The sequence below is a fragment of the Xyrauchen texanus genome, chromosome 31 (genome assembly GCF_025860055.1).
Source record: "Xyrauchen texanus isolate HMW12.3.18 chromosome 31, RBS_HiC_50CHRs, whole genome shotgun sequence".
Classification (NCBI taxonomy): domain Eukaryota; kingdom Metazoa; phylum Chordata; class Actinopteri; order Cypriniformes; family Catostomidae; genus Xyrauchen; species Xyrauchen texanus.
Window position 1 is genome coordinate 24061918 of NC_068306.1, and position 26215 is coordinate 24088132.

Here is a 26215-nt window from a genome sequence, read left to right on the forward strand (position 1 = left end):
GTTAAAAAATTAGCTAATATACCACAGTCAGCCACGTTTATGTGCAAAATATGTTTCTTTTTTTGTCGTAAACCTTTTATTATTTATTTATTTAGCCAAAATGTTAATTTATTTCAAAGCAACAATTTACATTCACTCAAGAAACATCAATACACCCAGATATTAGATAAGCTTGTTGGCATTGCTTTGGGCTGGACTATTAAATATTTGACATGATGAAGATTGCAAAACTTTATTAACCAATTGAGATATATTTCAAACATAGCAATTATTTAAAAAAAAAAAAAAAAGTTATTTAAGACATTGTGCATGTTGTGACATGAGTTTAATTGTTTATCTGCACATTTTGTTATTCACAACAACGATTATGCACTTTACATTTTAATGCACGTTTCCTATATACATTTTACCTCCTCACACCATGGATGTCATTTTGTGACACCCATTGCACTTACCGTTTAGAGAATATTAAGACTTTAAAAAAGATTAGCCAAACTATTGAGAAAACCAGTACTATACAGCGTTTTGCTTATTCCATAGCAACAGGTGGCAGTAACACATAAGAAGACGCACAATAATGCAGCATGAACGCTGTAGTCGATGGAGGGCAATGTTCATAATGAATGTAGTTCAGCCAGAGCCACCCGAATGCGAGAAATTTGAAAGCATCCTCTTTTGCCATTACAAATTATCACATCAACAGTCAGTGCTCACAGATAATTCTGGTATTCTTTGTTTTTATTACTAGTTCAATTATTAACACAGTGCGAGAGAATGATATACATTTCGTGCGTGTCATGTTCAGTGCGCAGACGCTTGCTAGAGAGCGCTACCGACGCCAATAGACCTTTTTTTACAGACTGTGATGACGCATTTCCGCCTTATTTATCATCGTAAATCTCGCAATTTTTTTTATATGATACATTTTTTAAATATTGATTGTAAATGTATAACATTATTCTTTGTGTTATATTACCCTGGAATTAGTTTAAAAAAAATAATTACCAGAGCTGCGAGGGGTTTTCTATTACAGCTGCTGAAAAAGTGACAGTAAATTTGGCATCTTCTCCCATTTGATTGTCTTAATCCACAGCTCTCTCTTTTCCCCCTCTTCTAGTAAGTCATTCAAATTTAAGAATGGAGTTTTTCTTTTGGTATTGGAGCAAATGGGTAAGTGAAAATAATATTTGCTATGATCTCCCATTCACAGCTGTCGAAGTTTACCCTACAAACGTTTACTTCCGCTTTCCAAAACCTGGAGTGTTAAAAGGTCTAGCTCTGCTATATTTTAATATCAGCTGACAAGCGTCTACACTGACTGTGATCTGAAATACATAAATAATACGGTTTAGATAATTTATTTAGCAAGTTACAGTGGTCATAAATCCTTGAAGATGTGTTTTTTTAAATATGAAAAGATAGAAAAATACATGCAATGCATCTGGCTAGTTACCCTCATTTTAGACCATTCAGAGATGTCCAAAAGTCCAAATATTTAGGCTAATTTGATTTAGTTATCCAAGCGGTAATGACCATTGTTATGTTTATCATATTTATTTTTCTTGTTATTTTATTTGATCCTTTTTTAAGAATTTATATGGAATTTCAACGTTTTTTTTGGGGAATACCATCATCATGGATGATGATGTGTACCAACAACTGTGGTTGGATGGATACACACGTTAATAGATTACCCTTTGTGGTTAATGTAGTTTATGAGCATTTTATAAACACTTGTGATCATGGTCTAGTGCTGTGAGAATGTGAGAAGCAGGTGACTTTTTAGAATGCAAAGTCAATGCAGTAGATATGCATAGCGACATCATGGACCAGTTCAGAAATTTCTAAATGTGTGAGCATCTCCTACAAACCCCCTTCAAATTGCCCAGATAGAAAGAAAGTTTGGCCCTAATCAGGTTTGGTTTTGGCAGTGGAATTGTAAAGCCTTTGTGTGAAACAGCATTTGGCTAAAGTGTGGTGTAAGTCCGGGTCAGCCAAAACAAATGCAGCAATGACAGACATTCATTTGGCTGTGTAGTGTACAGCAATTTGGAATAGTGTAGAGTTATTTTTATTGATGTCGGGTAGGAGTGGAGTGATATGAGGAGATGCACCATCTAAAACTGACTAAACCGGCTCTGAGATATCCACTAAGTCCAAAGTGAAAAGATTACTTAGGGTGGCTGTAATAAAGACACAGCTCTGTGACAGAGAATAAAAAGGGGCGGCATCATAATGATATTAAAAAAACAGGTTGGTTTTAAAAGGGTTATGTAGGACAACAGGCGAAAGGGAATGTTCATACCTTGACTGTGTATTGGACATTCTGGCATATTTTATAATTTGTTCATAACTAGAAAGCAAAAGTCTGGAAACTGTGAAAACTTGTACTTAAACTGTGTTGAATATGAAATAGAAAAAAATTGGCAATAGCCAATCAGCTTCTTTTTCAGATCCCTCCTCACCGAGGTCTGTGGTCCTACTAACATTTGCATGTGTTTTGCTTATGTTTAATGTGGTGTATATTGATTTGTTTTTCTTTTTGTGCACATAGAGGCTCCCTGCCTTTTTTATTATTATTATTATTAATTCATTATATTGACAGAGGGAAAACACAAATTGCAACTGTTAGGATGTCATCAGTGTCAGGGGCGGACTGGCCATCGGGAGAACGGGGACTTTTCCCAGGGCTGGCCGTGAAACGGGTCAACTCGTTATGCCGAACGGGCCGCTACTGGCTGAAGGGGCAGCAAAAAAGTGCCATGATATGCTGAAGGGTGCCACTATATGCAGAAAAGGACAGCGACACCAATCTTTCTCCTGTCTGATGTTCTGGCAAGGTGAGATTCTCTCATGTTTTCCTACTGTTCCCTTATAATATGTAGTGCAGATTCTGACTTATTAAATATGACTATTTGTTTTCTGTTCTTGTTATTAAGATTGTTTATATTCGCTTAATATGTTAATATGAATTAAATGCTTTGTACTGACAAACAAGCACAACATATAGGGTTTTTGTTACTTATTACTACCAAATACACATCTTAAAAATAAATCCTGATGTTTCTTGTTTTGTTCGTCTTACTGTTTTGCTTGGTCACTCTCCTCCATTCACTTATTTCCTCATACGCTCTTCTCTTTTGTTATGTTTTTACACTTCTCTCCACTACACTGTCCTCTCACTGACTATGCCACCAATGTGTTCTTTGCTAACAATCATTTTGAAACAGGGAATGGGACAGTACTTGTCTTTCCAGGACGTTGCTTTTTGCATTGGTCTGCTCATCAGCCACTGGACTGTGGGGGCAGATGGTAAGCTTCTTCCATGTGGGAAAACTCTGTCAAAATTTTCTCGCTATCATGTTATTGAACACAAAAGTATAGTTTAGCAGAATGTTGACTATGCTCTTTTCCATAAAATAAAAGACCACGTGCTGTCAAGCTTATAAAAACTAACAAAAAACACCTGGAAAAGTAGTTAATATGACTTGTGTGCTATGTGATAGCTTTCTGTGAGGAACTAACCAAATTTTAAGTAATTAAAAACAAATTCAATATAAATGCATGACCTTTAAAGTAGTATGCACAACACCAAGTGTGTACTTCAATTTCTTTTAAATGTACCACTGCGTCCAATATTTTCTAGTATACAGTATATACAGTAAAGCCTACAACAACTCATATGCACTTCAAAATCAAGGACATGCTTCAAAAACTAGTCTTAAATAAACCAGTTAATATGCTTTTCAAAAACAAAGATAGCCTAAAAAAACAAGTGTGCACTAACTAGTTTGCAGTGCACAACAAAATTAGCTTGCCATTAACCAGTTTATTTGTACTTCAAAAACAAATACGCACTACAGCATTAAACATTGACAAATATGCACTACAACATTAATAATAGTAAATTCTGTGGTAGGCCACCAAACAGATCGCCATTGGTGAGTGGCAAGAGAGGGAGTAAAAGGTACTAAAAAGAGAGAAGCCTAATTTTTTCAGGCAACAGGAAGTGGTGTAATTCTGAAAATTTACTGTGATAAACCCTTTGGTCTTTAGTTTCATTAAAAATGACGAATTTACGAAAATTACGAATTCCTTAAAGTGATTTCGTTCCTGTTTTCAATTATGTTCTTTTACGGTTTCCGTTTTCATTCCTTTAACCATTTTTAGTCCCTGCTTTTATTGTTATTTTTAGGCTTGTTAGCACAAATCCTCATTCACTTTCATTTTATAATAAAAGATTGTCCATGTTACGATCCGTGGTTGTCTGCCCCGTGTTTTCCGTGTCACCGTCACCATGTTTCCCTGTCCTCAGTATTCTGTCATTGTTAGATCCATTATTTATTATACAGAGCCAACGCCTGCCACGGTCTGCGAGCCAGAGCCAACGCCTGCCACGGTCTGCGAGCCTGAGCCCACGCCAGCCACGGTCAGCGAGCCTGAGCCCACGCCAGCCACGGTCAGCGAGCCTGAGCCCACGCCAGCCACGGTCAGTGAGCCTGAGTCCACGCCAGGCCTCCGCCTCTAGAGCCTCCTACGGCACCACCTCCCTCGGCTCAGCCTCCAGAGCCTCCTACTGCTCCGCCTCCCACGGTTCAACCTCCCGAACCTGTCCTTGCCCTGTGGCCGCCTGCTGAACCTGTCCTTGCCCTGTGGCCAGCTCCCAGGCCTCCTGAACCTGTCCTTGCCCTGTGGCCTGCTCCAAGGCCTCCTGAACCTGTCCTTGTCCTGTGGCCTGCTCCAAGGCCTCCTGAACCTGTCCTTGTCCTGTGGCCGCCTGCCAGGCCTCCTGAACCTGTCCTTGACCTGTGGCCAGCTCTCAGGCCTCCTGAACCTGTCCTTGCCCTGTGGCCAGCTCCCAGGCCACCTGACCCAGTCCTCGTCTTGTGCTCCCCATGGACTGCCTACCTACCCTCTGTGCCCCCTTGGACTGCCTGTCTGCCCCTTGTGCTCCCGTGGACTGCCTACCTACCCTCTGTGCCCCCTTGGACTGTCTGTCTGCCTCTTGTGCCCCCTTGGACTGCCCGTCTGCCCTCTGTGCCCCCTTGGTCTGCCAGTCCCCCCCTCATTCCTTGGACGATTTTGTTTTGTTTTTTTGTGTATGTTTTGTTTTGTTTAGGATCGTCTGGAATCTGATCCTTTGAGGGGGGGTTATGTTACGATCCCTGGTTGTCTGCCCCGTGTTTTCTGTGTCACCGTCACCATGTTTCCCTGTCCTCATCATTCTGTCATTGTTCGCACCTGATTGTCGTTTGTATCATCATGTGTCTGTGTACTTAAACCCTGCTGTTCCTCCATTCCCTTGTCGTTCGTTGTTCTGACTGTTTTGATGTCTCTGAAGGTTCCGATGTTTACTCTTGTTTCCTGTCTTGCCATGTTCATCCTGCCTTGTTTACCCAGTCCGTGTTCCTTCGTTGTTTTCATGTTTTAGTTTCAGTTTTCCCATCGTGGTTGTTTCATTTGTTCTTGTCTGTTTATTTCCACTATTGTTCAATAAACCCGCTTATAGATCCTCACTCCTCGTCTGCCTCCTTCTGCCAAACGTCACAGTCCATGATATTAGGATTGCCAACTTTTTTACCAGCCAGATACGGAAAATTCCAGCTCTCAATACCGGCCTTTTTTTTTTTCAATAGACTCCTGCACAAGACACTGAGCAACATTTAATGAAGTTCATTTAGAGCTAGTTATAGGAATACATTTGTAAAAAAAGTGCGGATGGACACAAAAATGCATATGGTGTGAACAGCCCCTAAAATGCTTAAAATTATAACCACTTTAATACAACGACTGGGAAGAACCAAATCTCTATCAATCCTCTGATTAGAATACAATTAATCCTGCACTGGTTTCAAGTTAGCCAGACCTATCTCAACCCTTTTAATGATTAAAAAGTCCTGTCTCTTCCATCTCCCTCTTTCATTTGTTAATCGGTTTACCATCTCAGCTCTTCGTACATTCTCCTACTCTCTCTTTTTAACATGTCTTTTCATATAGAGGTATTCTCGTGCTATAGATTTTGATTCAACTTAAAAGAAAATAAATAAATAAAAAGCTTGGCCACAAATCTGCCTTATTTGCTCTTTTTTTATGCTGTTATTTATATAGTCTTTTTTACTAATCAGGTAATTATCCCTTCACAAAATGTGCATGTGATCAGTGTTTTCACACCGTAAAAACTGCTACCTGACTGCATTTGTGTGAGTCTGAGTGGATGTGTGTCTTTGGGGGTGGGTCAGCAGTAGGGGGCTACAGTTTGGATTTGGATGAGTGTGGATTTACTACCTTATAAAAGCTCAGACCTGTGACAGCTGTCACCCCCACAGTTCCAACAAATGGTCATGGAAAATTCCTCTAAATTGCAGCAGAAAAGTCCTGCAGTCTCCTCATGGGAACTCTCACTAGCACTCCAGTACCCCTGCTGTTTCTGAAAGTAGTCTACCTCTATTGTTTCCATCAAAGCCATTGGCACCAAAGCCAACTTAATGGCACTCAAAACATATTAATTTGAAGACGTATGACGTTTCTAGCACTGGGTAAAGTGTTATAGTAGTTTGACCCCATTAATTTGTGCCTGCATGCCTTTTCTGCATCTCCCATTTCAGGCAATAAATATCCAGCAGTGTCTAACACAAGCAAGCTTCAGCAAAAGCAAACTGTGATAAAATGGGACGTAACTAAGGTAAGAAAACACGAAAAGTCTCAGAGAATGCCCAAGGCCTGAGAATACACTTGAGGTAGAGGATTTAGCTAATAAAACCCAGGTGTAGGGAGAGTGCACTGTATATGCATGCTGCTTTTGTTTCTTTTTGCATGAGTGATGAATTTTGGATTTGGCCTGGAAACCAGGATTTTGAATCCTTGGGGCTGGAGGAAAAACAAGGCAAAGAAGCAGGAGGACGAAGAGTGGTAGAGACGCAGGGGCTTACAGGAGTGGGTGGAGGAGAAGAAGTGGGCCGTCTTAGTCTGAAGCTCCTTTCTATAGCATGTACACCAGCGTTGCACCTTTCCTCACGTTCATAATACTCTTCTAAACTGCTATCACTGCATCAGCTCTGCCACTGTGAGTTGCAGAACTGTAAAAACATTCCGTTTATTCTTGGAGAGAGGCATCATTTGGCACAGACACAAGAGTGACAGCACATCATGGAAGAAAAGATTTGAGAACAACTTTATCTGCTCTTGCAACTGGACTTCAGAAAGTGGCTTCAAGAGGTGAGTTTTAAACCATGCTTCAGTTTTGTATATATTAAGCACACAAGTTAAATTAACTTTGATAAAAACCTTTTAGTAATCCAAATTATATCACTGGACAATTCATGGACTGAGGAATGTATGTGTAGTTTCCAGCATGAAAAGGCATGCATGATAGATGAATGAGGAAATGTTACAGATTTATCATTCCATTACATTTTTATGCCTCGTTGCATTTGTAACTACTACTACAGAATTAAATACTTAAGAACAAAACAAGGAGTAACAAGAGAATTGGCCAAGGAAGAACAAAAAGCTGATACTGCTTTGATGTGACAGAAATCTTTAGTTTTTATATTTGCTTGGAAGGAGCGGAATTGCCTATGTTGTCATATCCTGCAGAGTTCAGACACTGGGCATGTTTCTGCCTCTGTAGGGCAGGCCAAATATCCCATTCCAGAACAAACAGTAGAGCAATTCCCAAGAAATCAGTGATTTAAATGTTTATGTTCATGCAATATCTGATTATATGCACCAACATGTTTTTGTCCATTGTTGCTAGACTTGATCTATTGCCCAAGGACTACTCTGTCACCTAGAAGAACAATATCACCTTCAATTTTACACTACAGTATATAAGACTTTATCACTTCACATGCCATGGCAAAGCATTTGTTGAAGAATTAAAGATATTGGGGTAAATATTTAGTTTTAATCCTGTTTAAGAACCAATTTAGAGGAATATGCATAATGCATTTACAGGACATGCTCGTAAGTGCTGGTTTAGTGCTGATCTAGCTGGTGGACCAAGTTAGCCATGCTGGTTGAGCTAGTTAAAGGGATATGTCACCCAAAATGAAAAAGCTTCAGCATACATCACCTTAATACATGCTTATATCATTCACACCATTGTATGCATTTAACACATGCTTAAATCACTCAAAGCATGTTATTTTTAACCAGGCTTACACATGTATAACAGTTTCAACAATATCACTCATATTTTCACATATAACATGTATTAGACTTATTCACTAAAACACTCTGGGTTGTAAATCATTAAATAAGATATGATTAATTAAAAATGTACATACACAGTCCTTGCATGTGCACAAAACTTGGTCAAACTCCACACCTGCAATCCATATGCATCCCAAAGAATTATCATACAAAGAACAAAACCGGGAGCACTCCTGCATGTTCTCACATCTCTAACACGAGTGAGTGCCGAAAAGCAGGTGTCGCAAAAATCTGGTTCTTAAAAGGGCCACGCCCAATATAGAACTAGATTTAAATTACATGAAATTAGTAAGCAATTTTTATTACACTAAAATCATATTAATATGTAGAATTTGTATGTCCTGTGGCTACATGTTTGAAACTATGTGTGTTTTGCATTTATGGACATTACCATTGTAAGTGCCTTACTCAAATGCTATATATATATTTTTTTGTGGTTATCAACATTATGCTGCAAATGCTGTTGAGTGAGGTTAACTTGTATTGAACCTGGAACCTGTATCGATTCCTTTAAGAAGCCTGGTGGGGATCGGCATCAAAACACAAAGTATTCTAGTCTTTTCAACAGGGCTGTATTCTTAATTTCTCAGTGTGTGTGTGTGTTTGTGTGTGTGTGTGTACCATCCCTTGTAACACTTTTAATTATAATGACCTTTTGTTGCTTTTATATTTTCTTTACAAGCCTCACCCCCACCTGTTTGTTTGCCCCTCCATATTTCTTAGAGCAGGCAACAGGAACTAAGCAGACCTCCTTGCACGTCTGCTCCCATTCTTCTTGGGTGTCCTTTTGAGAGACCCGAGAGTGTGTTGCTTAACGACGTCTGTACATTTGTTCATCCATCCAGCTGTGTGTGTGCTTATGTGGGTTGTCCTTTACCCTGTAACTATGAGGGCCACACATGTGCTGCTTTGTGTGGGTCTGGTCCTTCTTCCTGCTTCAATCTGTCAGTCCCCTGCTGAACGTGACACTTACACAGTAAGTAACTGTGACAATTTCTCCATGTACTGTTCTTCCTCTTCCTGTAATCTTCTGTCCTCTGTCTTACTTGAACATGTAAATACTATTCATTGTTTACCTGTTTTTCTCCTCTTCTTGCATAACTATTCATTCATCGTGTGGTATTGTACACTCTCAGTGTTTGGCATTAGAAGTCATGTTCCTGTCATTGAAAGTGTTTCAGTGTGACTGCTAATGATTAAAGCTAACACTCACATAATAAACTGTGTGATCTTTGCCAGGAGTGTACAGATGGCTATGAGTGGGATGCGCAGACTCAACTTTGTCGAGGTGGGTGGAAGGTCATGCGCCAGAGGAAGAGAGAGAGAGAGATGATCAGAAAGTGATACATTTCTCCTCTAATTATCTTGTGATGGTGAAATGTCACATGCACAATCCCTCTGTTTTGTCCCTGTGCCTGGCTGTCTCTCTGTTAATTCTAAATCTGTGTTTCTTAGTAATTCACACCTTAAAATGCGTTGGTGCAAAGCCTAAATATAACGCCTTTTTTTTTTTTTGAGAGGCACCAGTGACAGTCCTGGCTGCCCTAGCAAGACAACACATTACCAGAGAGAGAGAGAGAGAGAGAGAGAGAGAGAGAGAAATAACTGAAATGAATTAACTGTGAAAGGTGTGACTCAACTGGTCTGATCTAAAATATGGATTGTCCAAAACAATATGAGTAGGACAGAGCCAAAAAAAAAAAAAAAGTTGTAAGAACTCAACAAATGTTGTAAATATGAATTATGTTGTAGGCCATCATGATTGATTTTTTTTAGCTGGTTGTAGCATTTTAGGAAGTTTTAGTTTAAAATTATTTAAATTTACCTTATGTAAAAGTGATGGTTCACCCCAAAAAATCAAATGCTGTCATAATTTACTAACTCTTATGTTGTTTTAAACTTGTATGGCTTTCTTTTACCTGTGAAATACAAAAGGAAATGTTGACAGCATCAGCCTCAGTCACTATTCACTTTCATTGTATGGAAAAAGATGGAAATAAACGGATAGTTCACCCAAAATTTAAATTCTCTCAGTTACTCACCCTCATGAAATCCCAGGTGTGTATGACTTCTTTCTTCACAAGAACACATTTGAAGAAAATTAGAAAAATATCTTCGCTTAGTTGGTCCTAAAATGCAAGTGGAGGGTGATCCGAATTTTAAAGCTCCAAAAATCACATACAGTCAGCATAAATGTCATCTGTATGACCCCACCAGTTAAATTAATGTCTTCTAATGCAGTATGATCACTTTTGGTCTGAAAAGATCAATATTTAAGTAATTTTTATCTCAAAATCACCGCTTCAGGTCAGCTTCACAAGAGGGTGTTTCTCCTCACTTGTAAACAATGCTGCTCTTCCAGCTGTGACGCATGTGCTTCAGTTCTCCCGTGATTCAAATGGCAATGCAATTACGTCACACATGCATACTGTTGCTCACCAGAAGCATGATTTAGAGTTTGTAAAAGTACTTAAATATTGATCTTTTTCACACCAAAACGATCATGTCACTTAAGAAGACATTAACAGCCGGAGTCGTATGGATGATGTTTATGTGATTTTTGGAACTTCAAAAATTGGATCACCATCCACTTTTATTTTAAGGACCTACTGAGCTAAGATGTTTTTCTAATATTCTTCAAATGTGGTCTGGTGAAGAAAGACAGTCATGCACACCTGGGATATCATGAGGGTGAGTAAATAATGAGAGCATTTTCATTTTTGGGTGAACTATCCATTTAAAGTGAATGGTGACTGAGACTAACATTCTGCTAAATGTTTAGTTTTATGTTCCACAGAAGAGAGACATGGGTCATGAGAGTCATATGGGTTTGGAACAACATGTGTTTAAAAAAAATTCTGGGTGAACAATCCCTTTAAATAATTTAAGTCATCCTGGGCCCCTTCCCTTTGTGGGCCCCTGCCCCCTAGTTGAGAGCCACTGGTTAAGTGAAATACCTTTTCACATAAAAATAAATAAATAAATAAAAACGTGTAACCTAAGTGTTACAAATCAATTAAAGGAACAGTTCACCAAAAAATGAAAATGTTCTCATGTTTAACTCTCACTCATTCCAGATGTAAATTAAATTTTTCTTCTGTAGAACACAAATGAAGATTTTTAGAAAAATATCTCAGATTTGTTGGTCCTCACAATGCAAGTGAATGATGGCCAGTACTCTAAAGTTCCAAATATCAAATAAAGTCAGCATAGAAGTAATACACACAACTCCAGTGGTTTAATCAATGTCTTCTGCAGCGATCAAATCAGTTTTGGATGAGAACAGACCAAAATATAACTTCTTTTTCATTGTACATCTTGCCATTGCAGTCTCTAGGCACGATCATGATTTCAAGCTCGATTACACTTCCTGGTGCTTGACGCATGCGTATAGTGCAAGATGACGCTATAGGAAGTGCAATCGAGCTTGAAATCACAATCGACAAAGACTGCTGTCAAGCGGTGCTTCTCAATAAGAAGGCTTGCGTTAAATGGATGTTCAGAGCTGAGATATTCTTCTAAATATCTTCGTTTGTGTTCAGCAGAAGAAAGAAAATCATACACCTCTGGGATATCATGAGGGTGAGTAAATGATGAGAGAAATTTCATTTTTGGGTGAACTATCCCTTTAACTGAATGATCAAATATTCAATAAGTAGATTCTCATTGTGAATTCTCATCTCTCCTCTGTTCAGACATAAACGAATGTGAGACTATACAGGGGGCATGTCAGGGAGAGATGAAATGCTTTAACCACTATGGTGGTTACCTGTGCCTTCCTCGCTCTGCTTCCATTATCACTGCCCCTGAGCCCTCTAGCCAATCAGAGCCCAATCTGCCTCAGGTAGAGACTAACGAGGCCTTTAACCCATGCCCTGTTGGTTACAGAGCTCAAGGAGATTCCTGTGTGGGTGAGTTTTTTTGATCCTAGACACTATGCAGATGTTTCAATGTAAAACTATTTCAATGTAAAAATATGCATCGTTGTAAGATGTGCCTTGAAGGTCTTCTGAACTGAAAGTAATTTGTATTGGTCAGACATTGATGAGTGTGAACTGGACCAGCATGACTGCCAGCCCAGCCAGCAGTGCATCAACACAGTGGGCACCTACACATGTCAGTGCCCTGACGGCTACAACAAGATTGGTATAGAGTGTGTAGGTAAGAAGAGAGAAGAAATGCTCTGCTTTGTCCTAAATGGCTGGATGTATCTTTAATGACCAGCTTCCCAGAGAATAATGTAACAAAATAGTCTAGGCTGTGTCAGGCTTGCTCTGTATTAGGATACTGTCTAAGTGTCCTCTCTCTCATCTGTTAGATATTGACGAGTGCAGGTACAGGTACTGTCAGCATCGCTGTGTAAATGTGCCCGGATCTTTCTCTTGTGAGTGTGAGCCTGGGTTCCAGCTGGCAGGAAACAACCGATCCTGTGTTGGTAAGGGCTTAAACCAGCAACAACCAAAATATCTGTATAAACACACTAACATTAGTCATTAGTTTAACAGTTTACAATCGAACGGTTAAAAAATTACTACTTAAAAGAAATTGTTCACCCCAAAATTAAAGCTGTCATCTTTCTATCACCATTCAGTTTTTTTTTCCTTACAATGGGAAACACAAGTTGTTGTTTTGATAAATGTTCTTAATGTTCTTTACATACAATGAAGGTGAATCAAGATGGGGGCTGCTGAGCTCCATCTTAATCACATAACAAAAGTAGTCCATATGACTTGTCCGCTATATTTCGAGTCTTCTGAAACCAAATGATAGCTTTATGTGAAGAATATTGCAGTTTTAACAACAGTTAAGATATGTAATGGGATGTGCAAGAACCAATGCAATTTGATATCATAGACTTCAAACCTGAGCAAAGCAATTTTATGTGCTATATTTGAATGTACACAATTCACATGAGATTTACTAGCGATAAAAAAATCTTTAGTGATTTCAATTCACACAAAAAAAAAATCTTCTGACTTCAGAATAATATAGCTACATGTTTTGAAGCAATATTTTCAAAGATGACAAGGCATGACATTGGTATGCTTCTTTTTCACATAACAAACATCACAACAACAAAGGAAGAAAAAAGGGGAAAAATATATATACATATACGTATACATCCCGCCCGCAACCCACCCCTCCCATCACCAACCTGAGCTGCATTCAAGAATCAGTTCGTTCTGCGAGATGAGAGACTAAATGTTGCCAAATTTTCTCAAAATCTTTTAGCTTGTCTTTAATAATAAATCGGATTCTCTCGAGGTGGAGTATGTGTATCATTTCTGTAAGCCATAGTTTCAGTGTTGGGGCTTCTTTATTTTTCCAAAATAATAAAATGTGTTTTTTCGCTGTGATGAGGCCACACGTCAGAAGGCGCTGTTGTGCCACGTTTAGTTCCCTTACAACCTCTGATACCCCCAGAATTATTAAAATAGGAACTGGGTCTATCTGAACTGGGTCTATCTTTCTGAGTTTGAAATGTTTTGAAATCTGTTTCCAAATCCTTATCGTGCTATGTATTATGGGGTTAAAGTTATAGCATGCTTGGCAATATAAATAATATTTTAATGAATAACTTAAACCAAAAGACAAACACACACATGGCGGACATGTCCGTAAACTATCTCTCTCTCGTCGCACCACCGTCTGCCATCAGCCTTTATCCCTCTCGGAGGCTAAATTAGCCTGATAAGGGACCGGGTGTGTATAATCATGACCCGGCCCCGCCCTCCACCCTGCCACAAACCTACTTCCTCTAGATCTTTCCCCTTCTTTGGAATTCAGATTATAATGGCTTCATTCAATATTTGTTGGAATGTACCTTCTTGTTTTGCTTGTTTACATTCTAAGTAGATAGGGGGCTAATAGACCACTACATTTGTTTGTATAACTCATTTCCTAATCTATCTGGACCCAGACTTTTCCAATTTTTCAACGAGTCAATTGAAGTTATTATTTCTTCGCTGGAAATTTCAGTATTTAGGGCACTACTTTCCTGCTGACTCAGTGTCGGTAGATTACATGAGTCTAGAAATTCTTGCAAGTCTTTCGGATGCCCATTTCACCGATATGTGTATAACCCCTCATAAAATTTTCTGAATCTATCATTTATGTCTTAATGTGATGTATGAGGAACACCTGTTTGCGATATTATTTTGTGGATGGTTCGGTCGCTTACTTATTTTGCATAGCTGTCTAGCCCATAATTTGTGTTGGTTATCTCCGAATTTCTGCTTCGTAAACGTAAACGCTCTGCAGATTTTCATAGATAGTATTTGATTAAGCTTATACTTAAGTGAAGTAATTTTGTTGTATTTTTCTATAGAGGGTTGTTGACTATTTGATTATTCGCTTTTCTAACTCTAGTTGTTCATACTTTATCCCATCTTTTCTGGGATGACTGGAAGGAAATTATGCAACCCCTCACGTAAGCTTAAAGGTTTCACAAAATAGTGCATGAGAAGTATCTTCATTATCATTTGTTTAGAAAATAATATAATTTGCGATTTCAGGTTACTTTTAAATCAACTTTGGTTTATTAAGAAGTTGATGGTCAAATCTCAAATTTCTTTGTACTTCCATTGATTCACATACTTTCATTGAAGACAAGATGGGACAATGATCGGAGATGATAATGTTTTGGTATTTTGTATTATGGATAAGAGGTTATATTTTCCCATCCACCAGTAAATAATCAATCCTTTAGAGTAGCCATTATGTACCCTAGAATAAAAGGATCCTCTGTTGGATTTAGAATCCTCCACACATCACACAAATTCCATCCATGTTTTTTTTTAGACTACTTGCATTAGTATATGTTACCTTATGGGAAGAGGACATATCTAAATACTGGTCTTACACCATATTAAAATCACCCCCAATGATTAAATTAGTATTTTATATATCTAGTATTGACTCTAAAACCCTCCTGAAAAACACAGGATCGTCATAATTTGACCCATATATATTCACCAACATCATTGGAGTGGAGTGCAATTACTCCATTACAATAACATACCTCCCATCCTTATCCACTGTTGTAGATTAATGTCTCAAAGGAACTCCCTTCCGAATCAGTATGGCCGCACCTTTAGCCTTCACCCCAAAATATTTTTGTTACTTTTGGCTTCCTTCCATTCTCTACTGAGTCTTTGCAGTCCTGTGTAGAACATCAACCCACCCCACCCAACTAAACACTATCAAGAAATCATATAACAACCACATTTTAACCTGAGCTAGCTGAATTTGTGAGGGGAATGTCCCCATGAACACAAATATTCGAACAACAATAACATATATACAACCTCCTAAGTACAATGCCTTAATCTCTGACTCCCTTATTCCTATAATGTTAGCTCTGTAGGTGCTGTAAGATAGAAAAAAAAGGTAATGCAGATGTCACTGGTTTTCATTATACCTCGTCCAATAACATAGGAAGATTCTAAGCATCTATTTTAAGAAGAGTAAAGTGCAAAGCAAGTATTACAACTGGACTCAATGCCATTATTCATACATATGCATAACTGTACCTTCTTTTTATTCAGGAAGATCCTAAGTTACGATCATGTCTCTTAGCAAATATCCGTTAGTTGGATCTTACATTAGAAATCAAGTCCAACTGGTGCCATGAAGAGGTTCCTTTCAAGGTCCAAACTGCTGTTCCCACATATCTTTGAGCCTCATCTGGGTCGGTAAACACTGCTTCAATGCCAATATTTGTCACTCTCAGCTTGGCGTGATAGAGAAGGACAAATTTCACTCCTGGTTACTTCGAAGCAAATTCCTGAGTGGGGTGAAGGCTGCACGGCGTTTAACCACTATCGGTGGCAGGTCTCGGAATATCTGGATCCGGTTGTCTCCATATTTCAGATTCCTGTTTCCCGTGACCTTCTGAAGTATATCTTTGAGACAGTAGTGTCATGGTGGCTCTGTGGGCTCGGTCTATCACCAAAGTTTCTGCCAGACCCAGCACATTTTTAAGTAACTGTGCCACAAAGTCTCTTGTCTTTTGCCTGCTCTCCTTCCACTCTCTCACACCGGTAATTCTCAGGTTTTACCTCTTCGAACAGCCCTCTAAATCCAGTTAATCCTCAGACAGGGTTAGACAAGCGTTTAACTTTGCTTTCCAGCTATTTCCATCAGTTTTTAATTCAGAGTCTCCATTTGTGCTTTTAAAGTACTGACAGTCGAGTCATTTTCTGCTTTTAATGCAGCTAATTCCCCTCTCAAAGTGACTGTCACATCAGCAATCCTCTCATCAATTTTGTTGCATATTTCTGATTTTACTCGGGATAGCTCAGTGTGTAAAGTTGCTATTGCAATTAGCACCTCCTGGTTGTCTGAGGTCTGTGCACTCATATCGCGATCCTTCTCCCAACTTCTCCTCGAGGCTTCACCAGGGCCTGGCTCCTCCGTTGTACCTGTCTTTGCATTTCCTCTATTTGTTGCCATTTTTGGTTTGAATAACAGTTTCTAAGCCTAAAAAATACTTCTGGTTCTTAAACAGTTGACTCTTAGTTAGTAAAACATGGGTTTTTTTAAATGTCGTTTTACATTTAAAACCTGTGAGAGCTACCAGCGAATGCATCCTATCCTCTCATTACCCAACTGAAAGTCCCTTATGATGCAATTTTTGTCTTTGTTGAAGCTCAATGAGCAGTTCTTATCCATCTTCTTTGTATTAAATTCTTCAAAACCTTTCTTTTTGTGTTTCACAAAAGTCATACGGGTTGGAAATTAGATGAGGATGAGTAAATAATGACATAATTTTCATTTTTCTGTGAACCATCCCTTTCATGCTGTTTCTATTTAGATTGGCTTTTATTCTTTCAATGTACCTAGGTCTCTAACAATTCTGTTCTTCTCAGATGTAAATGAGTGTGAGATGGGAGCACACTGTCAGCATAGGTGTCACAATACATATGGTTCATTCCTGTGCCGCTGTGATCAGGGCTATGACCTGGGACTGGATGGCCTCTTGTGCAATGGTTGGTGTTCAGTGCATTGCAAGTGACATTAGCCTAACTGCTTTTGACCAGTGGCATTTGGTGATGAATGAGTGTGATCAGTTTTCTTTCTCTCCTCCCAGATATTGATGAGTGCAGCTTTTCCAGTTACCTTTGTCAGTTTCAGTGTGTGAATGAGCCTGGAGGATTCTCCTGTATTTGTCCAGTTGGCTACGAGCTACTTGGAACACGGCAATGCCAAGGTAAAACCCCTTATATTGGAACATAATCTGTATTCCATATAATTTACATTGATGCTCATCTGTTGCCTCCTAGATCAGATCAAGACAAAATCCTAGCGAGGGTTCCCCTTCCTAACATATAAAAGCAGCTTTATATTTTCATGTTTAAATACCCAATTTTATAGTGTGAGAAACATAGTGTAATATTATAAAGATGACGTGTTAGCAATGTTATATTATGAAATAAATGACTTTTATATTGTCATTGTACAATGTAAAGCCCAAAAAATATTATCTGTAAAATAATATCTACAAAAGATAGTTTCACTTTTTGTACCATCTTATTTTCACTATTAATGTTTGGGTAACACCTTACAAAAAAGAATACATTAGTTATAACAATATTTGTTAATATTAGTTATAACAACATTTGTTAACATTAACTAACAATGTCCAATACTTTTACAGCATTTGTTCATCTTAGTTAATTTTAGCATATACTAATATATTTTTAAAATCAAAAGTAGCATTCGTTAACATTAGTTAATGCACTATGAACAAACATGAATTAACAATGAACAATTGTGTTTTTTATTAACTATCATTATCAAAGATTAATAAATGCTGCATAAAATACTGCATATTGTTAATTGTTTGTTCATGTTACTGAAAGCATTAACTAATGTTAATGATTATTTATTTCACAATAAATGTTGTCCAAAGTAGCTTTACTGAGAATATGGTCTTACAACCCCCAGTGAGCAAGCAATAGGTTTAAGAAATCTCTAAAAACCCATAAAAATTAAAGCTGTTAGAGAAAAAATATAATCATGATTAATCTCATGATTTCCAACCAGTCTTAAGAAAGTTTGTTAATGTCATACTTTTTTCCACCACATTTTTACACTTTAATTTACATTTTTTGTCCATGGACCCCCTAGATAGAACCTGGGGTCCCCAGATCACAGTTTGAAAACCCCTGTCCTGTCCTTGACCACCAGTGATCAAAAATATTTGTTTTTAATTAACTGGAGTAGTAAGAGGAAGGTTAAAGGAAAAGTTCACTCAAAAATGAAAATTCTGTCATTATATACTCACTCTAATGTTGCTACAAACCTTTGACGTTCTTTTGAGAGAAATAAAATCACACAGATATTTGGCATATAAAAATGATTGTGACTTTGGCCTGTAAAGTTTTAAAAAGGTCAAAAACATCATTAAACCACTGTAAAAGAAGAAGATACAACTCCATATTTAAAGTCTTCTGAAGACAAATGACCACTTTGTATGGTAAATACAGACTGAATTTTAAGTCAGTTTATGTAAATAATCACAGAATTTTCACTTTTGGGTGAACTATTGCTTTAATCACAATTTATTTTTTTATTTTTTATCTATTCCAAACAAAACTTGTATTTTTGCATTTATATATGGAGGCCCAAACCTGCAAAAATAATAAATAAATAAATGTAATAATACAAAAATAAAGGAATAAATGTCTTGATAAAACAAATATAATTCGTTTTTAATTAAATTTATTCCTGAATGTATTATTGTATGACTTTATTCCTTTATTATTTTCTATTTTTATTTGTAACTTTTTTTTTATTTATTCATTTATTTTGCATCGTTTTTAATTTTTTTATTTGTGTTTTTTTATTTTTTATATTTATTTATTCCCACATATATTTATTTCCATATTTATATATTCCCATATTTATTTATTTATACATGTATTTATTTTTACTTTTCTGTGTGCAAAATGGAAATGAGGGAGGCAGTCCTTGTGTAGCTCCAGTTTATCATTGGTTGAGAGCTCAATAGTACTTATCGAAAGCAAATAAGATGGACGTCCCAACTTAGCACCCTCTGACTCGCACAGATTTAGAATATGCAGGGAAATGTATTGCAGAGAGTCTAACAATCCAGGATGTGCTTCGACATTCATACCGGCCTACAGCTCTTCTAAACAATCAATAAGCACCTCTACTCTAGTTGCGCAACTCTCTAGATTTTTTTTTTATTGCAGAACTTATATATACATAAACGATCAGGGAAATGAAGCATGGTTGTATCTTTTACAATGAACAATCATAACAACAGAAAACAATATTATGGATTTGCGGACATCAAAATATGAAGTTATATACCAAGAAAAAAAAAGCATAAGGTTAAATCATATTATTTATGAAACTTGCTCATTTTGTGGTTTTGTTGAAGAAACAGCTCCCCATTTATTTTGTGATTGTAGTATAACCAATAAATCTTGGATTGACTTAAGCTCTTATGTTTTTAGCCTAACCAAATAGCTTTAGTTTACACGCGATATGTCTATGCGACCAGCCCACATAATTATCATACAAGAGACAGAAATGTAAGAATAAATTTAAAAATAAATACATGTGGGAATATTTAAATATGGAAATAAATACAGGTGGGAATATTTAAATATGGGAATAAATACAGGTGGGAATAAATAAATATAAAAATCAATGAATGCATAAATAAATAATAATAAAAAAATGAAAGAATAAAAAAAGTTTGAAAGAATACAAATAAAAAGAGAAAATAATAAATAAAGGAAAAAAGTCTACAAAAGTAAATTCAGGAATAACTTTCATTAAAAACAAATTATATTTGTTTTATCAAGACATTTATTCCTTTATTTATTTTCTTATTATTACATTTATTTATTTATGTATTTATTTATTATTTTTGCAGGTTTGTCCTCCATATTTATAACAGTAACACTACCCTCACATAATAATTCTCCTCAATTTCTCATTATAATTCTGTATGTAGATGTAAATGAGTGTGAGACCGGCACTCATCAGTGTGGAGAGGGACAGGTCTGTGTGAACATCCATGGGGGACATCAGTGTGTGGACTCCAACCGCTGCCAGGACCTCTACATGCAGGTCTCGGAGAAGTGAGCAATGTTGATTATTTAAAGACATATTCCACACACACACACACACACACACACACACACACACACACACACACACACACACACACACACACACACACACTTGTTTGGTTTCCATGTTTTATGGGGACTTTCCATAGACATAATGGTTTTTATACTGTACAAACTTTATATTCTATCCCCTAAACCTAACCCTACCCCTAAACCTAACCCTCACAGAAAACATTCTGCATTTTTACCTTTTCAAAAAACATAATTTAGTATGATTTATAAGCTGTTTTCCTCATGGGGACCGACAAAATGTCCCCACAAGTTCAAACATTTCGGGTTTTACTATCCTTATGGGGATATTTGGTCCCCACAAAGTGATAAATACACGCTCACACACACACACACACACACACATTCTCTCTCTCTCTCTCTCTCTCTCTCTCTCTCTCTCTCTCTCTAGAATTATATATAGATTGAATTATAAAATAACATTTATAATTCAATCATAATCATATTTTGGCACTTTGCAGTATTTAACACGTCTCCCCATTTCTTTCTGTCTCGCTCCCTCTTTCTCTGTCTAGTCGTTGTATGTGTCCTGTGGTGAAGCCAGAGTGTCGCGATCTGCCCTTCTCCATCGTGCATCGATACATGAGCATCACCTCTGAACGTTCTGTTCCCTCCGACATCTTCCAGATCCAGGCCACCAGCATTTACCCAGGATCCTACAATACCTTTCGCATTCGCTCTGGAGACGACAATGGAGAATTCTACATACGGGTTAGTAATTCAAGTAGCTACAGTAGGACCTGTACTTGTATGTGTATTGCCTACATAGAAAACAGCTGCCTGGGAGCATTGCCAAAATGTCCTCTGAGTTAACTGACTAGACCTAAAGGGATAGTTCACAGAAAAATTAAGATTCTGTCATCATTTGCTCACCCTCAGGTTGTTCCAAACCTGTTTGACTTTCTTCCAGGTTAGGTGGAATTTTTGCTATAGTCATCATTCACATTCATTGTACTGAAAAAAAGAAAGTCATATTGGTTTGGAACAACATAAGGGTGATTAAATGAAAACAGAGTTTTAATTTTTGGGTGAGCTATCATTTTAAAAGGACTCTGACATCAATTGCTTGACAATTGAGTTTAAGATTCGTTTTGTCACACATGTTCTAAATGCAATTAATCTCATGTTCCCAGCAAATGAACAACATCAGTGCCATGTTGGTTCTGGCCCGAGCAGTGACTGGACCCAAAGAGTACATCCTCGATCTGGAGATGATGTCTATTAATCCTCTCATGAATTACCAGACCAGCTCGGTGCTGCGTCTCAGCGTATATGTTGGGCCTCATGCTTTCTGAGGAGTTAGAATTAAATGTAGGGTAAACACTGAAAGACAGGATCATTTTTCTATTTCACAGTTCCAGAATTCAGAAGCTAATGATGTGATATCATCTCTTTTTTGTTTGTGGCTGATTTTGGCCTTTTATTGTGGGCCTATTTTGGGAAGTGCTAAAGCATCTGACTATTCTTTCCTCTTACTTTGTCACTGCGGACTCATTCTCACACATACATGAAGCACACACACACACAAACATTTTGGTGCGGCTATCCTTATAAGGTCTCTCCATAGACATAATCATTTTTATACTGAACAAACTATAGATTCTATTCCCTAACCCTCACAAAAAACTTTCTGCATTTTTACATTAAAAAAAAACTTGGTTTAGTATGTATTTTAAGCGACACTAGAAATTTTCTCTTAAACCACATTTATAGCATAATACCCTTGTAATTACCAGTTATAAACCAAAACCCACCGCACACACACACACACACACACACATACACACACACACACACACACCAATGGTGAGATTGATCTACATGTTACAAATATTTAAGGTTCAGAAAGATAAGTATAGATATTACATGTGTGATATTATTTCTTCTTTTAAACATATTTATGATTGTCTAATCTCATGAAGAATTGTGGTATAATTATTCAACATATGTATCCCAAAGAACTTTTATAACTAAGTTTACTTTTGCAATACTGTATAATCTCTAACAAAATGTAACTAACTACATTAAACACAAATCCAGCACTCCATGAATCCTAAATGCCACAAGAATCTTCTGAAAATTGTTGTCTTTTTATTCTGTTTGCATAATTAGATTGTGAAAAAGGTACAAATTAAATCAAAGATCAAATATTTCTTAAGTATGCTCTCATATCGTTTTCATAGGGCACTTTAATCCATGTATGTAAAGTTAACAGTCTGCTTCGTTCCTTTGTTTACTCTCTTTGCTGGCTTGTTTTTTTTCTTTCAGATCCATTCTCTGTTCTTAGTATTGATTTAAAACCGATTTAAAATGTCCATTGATGTTAGTAATTTGTTTGCGTGTTTAGGGGGTAAGTAAATAAATGTATTAATCAGGTGCCTCCACATGGTGACAGTGTAACACTGCTGCACACATGGTGAGATTTACCTTTGTGCCTTGAGATGAGACAACTTTAAATTCCTAAAAGAATATTCTGGGTTCAAGGCAAGTTAAGATCGATCGGCAGCATTTGACACATAATATTAATTACCACAAAAATACATTTAAATATGTCCTTCCTTTTCTTTAAAAAAAAGAAAAGAATCAAAGATCTGGGTTACAGTGAGGCACTTCTAATGGAAGTGAATGAGGCCAATCAGTAAATGTTAAAATTCTCACTTTTTTAAAGGTATAGCCACAAGATGTAAACAGTATGCTTGTTAACATGATTTTAGTGTGCTAAAATACATTTTACAACTTCGTTGCCATGACTACGGAATGCCTTAACCCAAAAACCCAAAACGACCATTAAAAACAACAATTGAAACAACTTTACCTCTCAAATTAGTTTTAACAGAAGAATTAATGTACAGTAAGTGCTTTTATAAAATTATAAGCTTCACATTTCTGCTTTTAAACCCTCAAAAAACTGGACCCATTCACTTCCATTGTAAGTGCCTCACTGTAACCCAGATTTGTGCTTTTAAAGAAAAGGAGGGACTAGTCAAAATAAATATTTTGTGGTAATGAACATTATGCTATAATTCCTGTCGATTGAGCTCAACTTGTATCGAACCCGAAATATTCCTTTAAGGATTTATCGCTGCAGTTACGAGATACAAATGAGTATTTTGAAACCAAAAAAATTGCACAATATGTTTATAGGTTACTGTACTTTTAAACTGCGCTGTGAAAAGCGGTAACTTGCAATTGTTACCATAAAGAGCTATTTCTACCTTATCTAACCCTTAAAATTAGTGTTTTTGGTGTAACCTAATGCATTGAGGTTGATTCAGTGACATTTAATAATATATTTGACTTGAATAAAACCAGTTAATTTAGATGTTACCACATGAAGCACATTCTTAGGTTAAAAGGTTTTCAGTGTACTGTACCTCGACTTAATCAAGTTTTAACTCTTTAATCTGATTTTTAATTCCTATGCATTCAGTATATTCTGAACCAGTTAACTATACTCCATGTCTGCTATAGACAAAAAGGAAAGGGAAAGAAAGAACAACCAAGCATGTTAATGGATGGAGAGTAATAGATAGACTACAATATTAAAATCAGTACCTTTAAATGCTAATGAGACTGTCAGTATCAGAATTGTTTGTGTTATTTGAAGTGCAGTACATTAACATAATTTTTAATCAATGGACTTGTCATCTCACACTTGTATTGGAACTATGGCACAAGAGTAGGAAGTTCTATTTGAGTCACAGTCTGATTTGTTACTGCTATGTGTGTGAAAGGATGTGCATTTTTTTTTTTAATTATTATTGTGCATAGCATGGTGTACTGTAAAGTGACATGTGTGAAGTCAGCCTAGTGCAGCTCCAGCAGGGAAATGATGAGCTCATTGATGGTCAGTGTTGGCACAGAGGGCTTGTGGGTAGCACAGCAGATGGATGTAGGTGTGACAGGGCGTAGCAAAAACTGGAATGAAACGCTTAAAGGAATATTCCAGGTTCAACACAAGTTGAGCTCAATCGACAGCATTTGTGGCATTATATTGGTTAACACAAATTATTTTCTTTAAAAATAAATAAATATATATATATATATATATATATATTGAGGTTACAGTGAGGAACTTACAATGGGATGGGGCCAATTTTTTGGCAACAAAGTTGTAAAATTGGATATAACTTTAAACAGAAAAGGATATTAAGCTATAATATGATTGTATCATACTAAAGTCATGTTAACATGCATACTGTTTACATATTGTGGCTATATTTTTGAAACCATGTGTATATTAACTATTACGAATTGGCCCCATTCACTTCCATTGTAAGTGCCTCACAGAAACATCTTTTTTAAAGAAAAGTCTAAATACATTTTTGTGGTAATCAACATTATGCCACAAATGCTTTTGGCTGAGCTTAACTTTACTGAAGCCGGAAATGTCCTTTTAAGGACACTGCCAATGTTATTAGATGATAGTATAAAAGAGTGCTGTAATATTTAACATTTTTTACTTTAATTGTCTTTGATTACATGTGTCTATTTGATGAAAGCATGTTCTGGAAATCTTGTAAACCTGGTGCTGTAATCTGTATTGTTGTAACTTTCATCACTTTCAAAAATGTTACTGAATTATTGTGTTATGTTACCAGTGATTAGAATTATTCAAACAAACAAATATTCATATGCCTGTCCATAAATAGCTGCATTTTAACTCTAAGAATACAAAGTTATTTTCACACGCTCACTGGTTAATGTTTTTTTTTTGTTGTTTGTTTTTTTTACAGCTATTTACAGTACAAGTACAGCTATTTTTATGGGTTTAGATGGGGTACTATTACACTTAGTAATATTCCTGTCCGCCCCCTCCAAACTCGCGTCACAATCAGGCCATTGGATATATTCAACATATTACTCTCTGATACCCAGTAATGACTGAAACAAATGATAACGCTTCTCTCAAGTGACTGATTGTCAATTAGACAGTGTTACTGTGTGTCTAAATATTTAAAACATGGTTTTTGTGCGAAAGTCCTGAAATTTGTTGTAGGTATTGCCTTTTCCACAACAGTTTCCTTTTCGCTTTCCTTTAAAATTGATCTCCTTTCCAGCTCACGCAATAAGCTCTAACATTTTCTAAAAGAAGATGACATGTCATTTTCACATACCGAAATGGATCAGGTAACTTGACCAAACAAATGTTTCAATAAAAGCATGATATCTAATACAAGGTTAGTTTTCAACCCTTGTGAGTTACAAGGTAGTGGATAAAAAGGCTGATTACACATTTATTGGAAGAGTGTAACTTTTTGACCAAAGGGTGACCATTTCACTTTGCTTTAGGTTCTAATGTAGTATCTGGAAGAAAAGAAGGTGCAACACCCATTCTTTATGAGAGTTAACTTGAATGAAATACAACATGGAGTTATGCATACATAGGTTTGCAATTTAATTTAACTGAAAACCATATTATTTTACTTCATTTGGTTTAGTCAAATCGTATAAATTTTTCCAGTGGGTTTAAATTGGTGTGTTTGAGAAGCATCATTTCGCAATGTGCAAATTTTGTTACTAAGATACTGAAGCTCTGTTGCCATGGGTGCAGAGATACAGAGATGGTCAAGTATAGGCTTTGTGTATTCACCCCCACATACAACAAGTGTATGTGTAGTAAATGACAGCAAGACTTGGAGATTAAAATATATTTTAAGAGTGAATATATTGTGCATTTCATTTTTTTCTTTTTTTTGCCAAGTCTGAAGTTAACTGTTATGACAAAAGTCACAAATCTTTGGCCTCAAAAGTAGCCATTGGTGATCAGTTAATAAAAATTAATCATGGGCCTGGGTAGTATTGATGAGTATTGATGCTGA

The 26215-nt window shown here is 36.8% G+C and overlaps 1 protein-coding gene and 1 long non-coding RNA gene across 2 annotated transcripts; both read left to right on the plus strand.

Annotated features, from left to right (window-relative positions):
* Window positions 1–1038: 1038 nt before the first annotated feature.
* LOC127625228 (uncharacterized) lies at window positions 1039–6053 on the plus strand. The gene is made up of 4 exons (XR_007968268.1): window positions 1039–1170; window positions 2606–2840; window positions 3231–3312; window positions 4353–6053. It is a non-coding gene; the product is annotated as an uncharacterized LOC127625228 (long non-coding RNA).
* An 883-nt stretch (window positions 6054–6936) lies between these two features.
* On the plus strand, window positions 6937–25073 carry LOC127625226 (EGF-containing fibulin-like extracellular matrix protein 2). The gene is made up of 11 exons (XM_052100385.1): window positions 6937–7215; window positions 8938–9190; window positions 9454–9502; window positions 11910–12125; window positions 12253–12375; window positions 12533–12649; window positions 17085–17204; window positions 17306–17425; window positions 20207–20333; window positions 20909–21104; window positions 21527–25073. Exons 2-11 carry the CDS (start codon window positions 9074–9076, stop codon window positions 21686–21688), a joined length of 1347 nt encoding a protein of 448 aa, XP_051956345.1. The 5' UTR covers window positions 6937–7215; window positions 8938–9073; the 3' UTR covers window positions 21689–25073.
* The last annotated feature ends 1142 nt before the right edge of the window (window positions 25074–26215 follow it).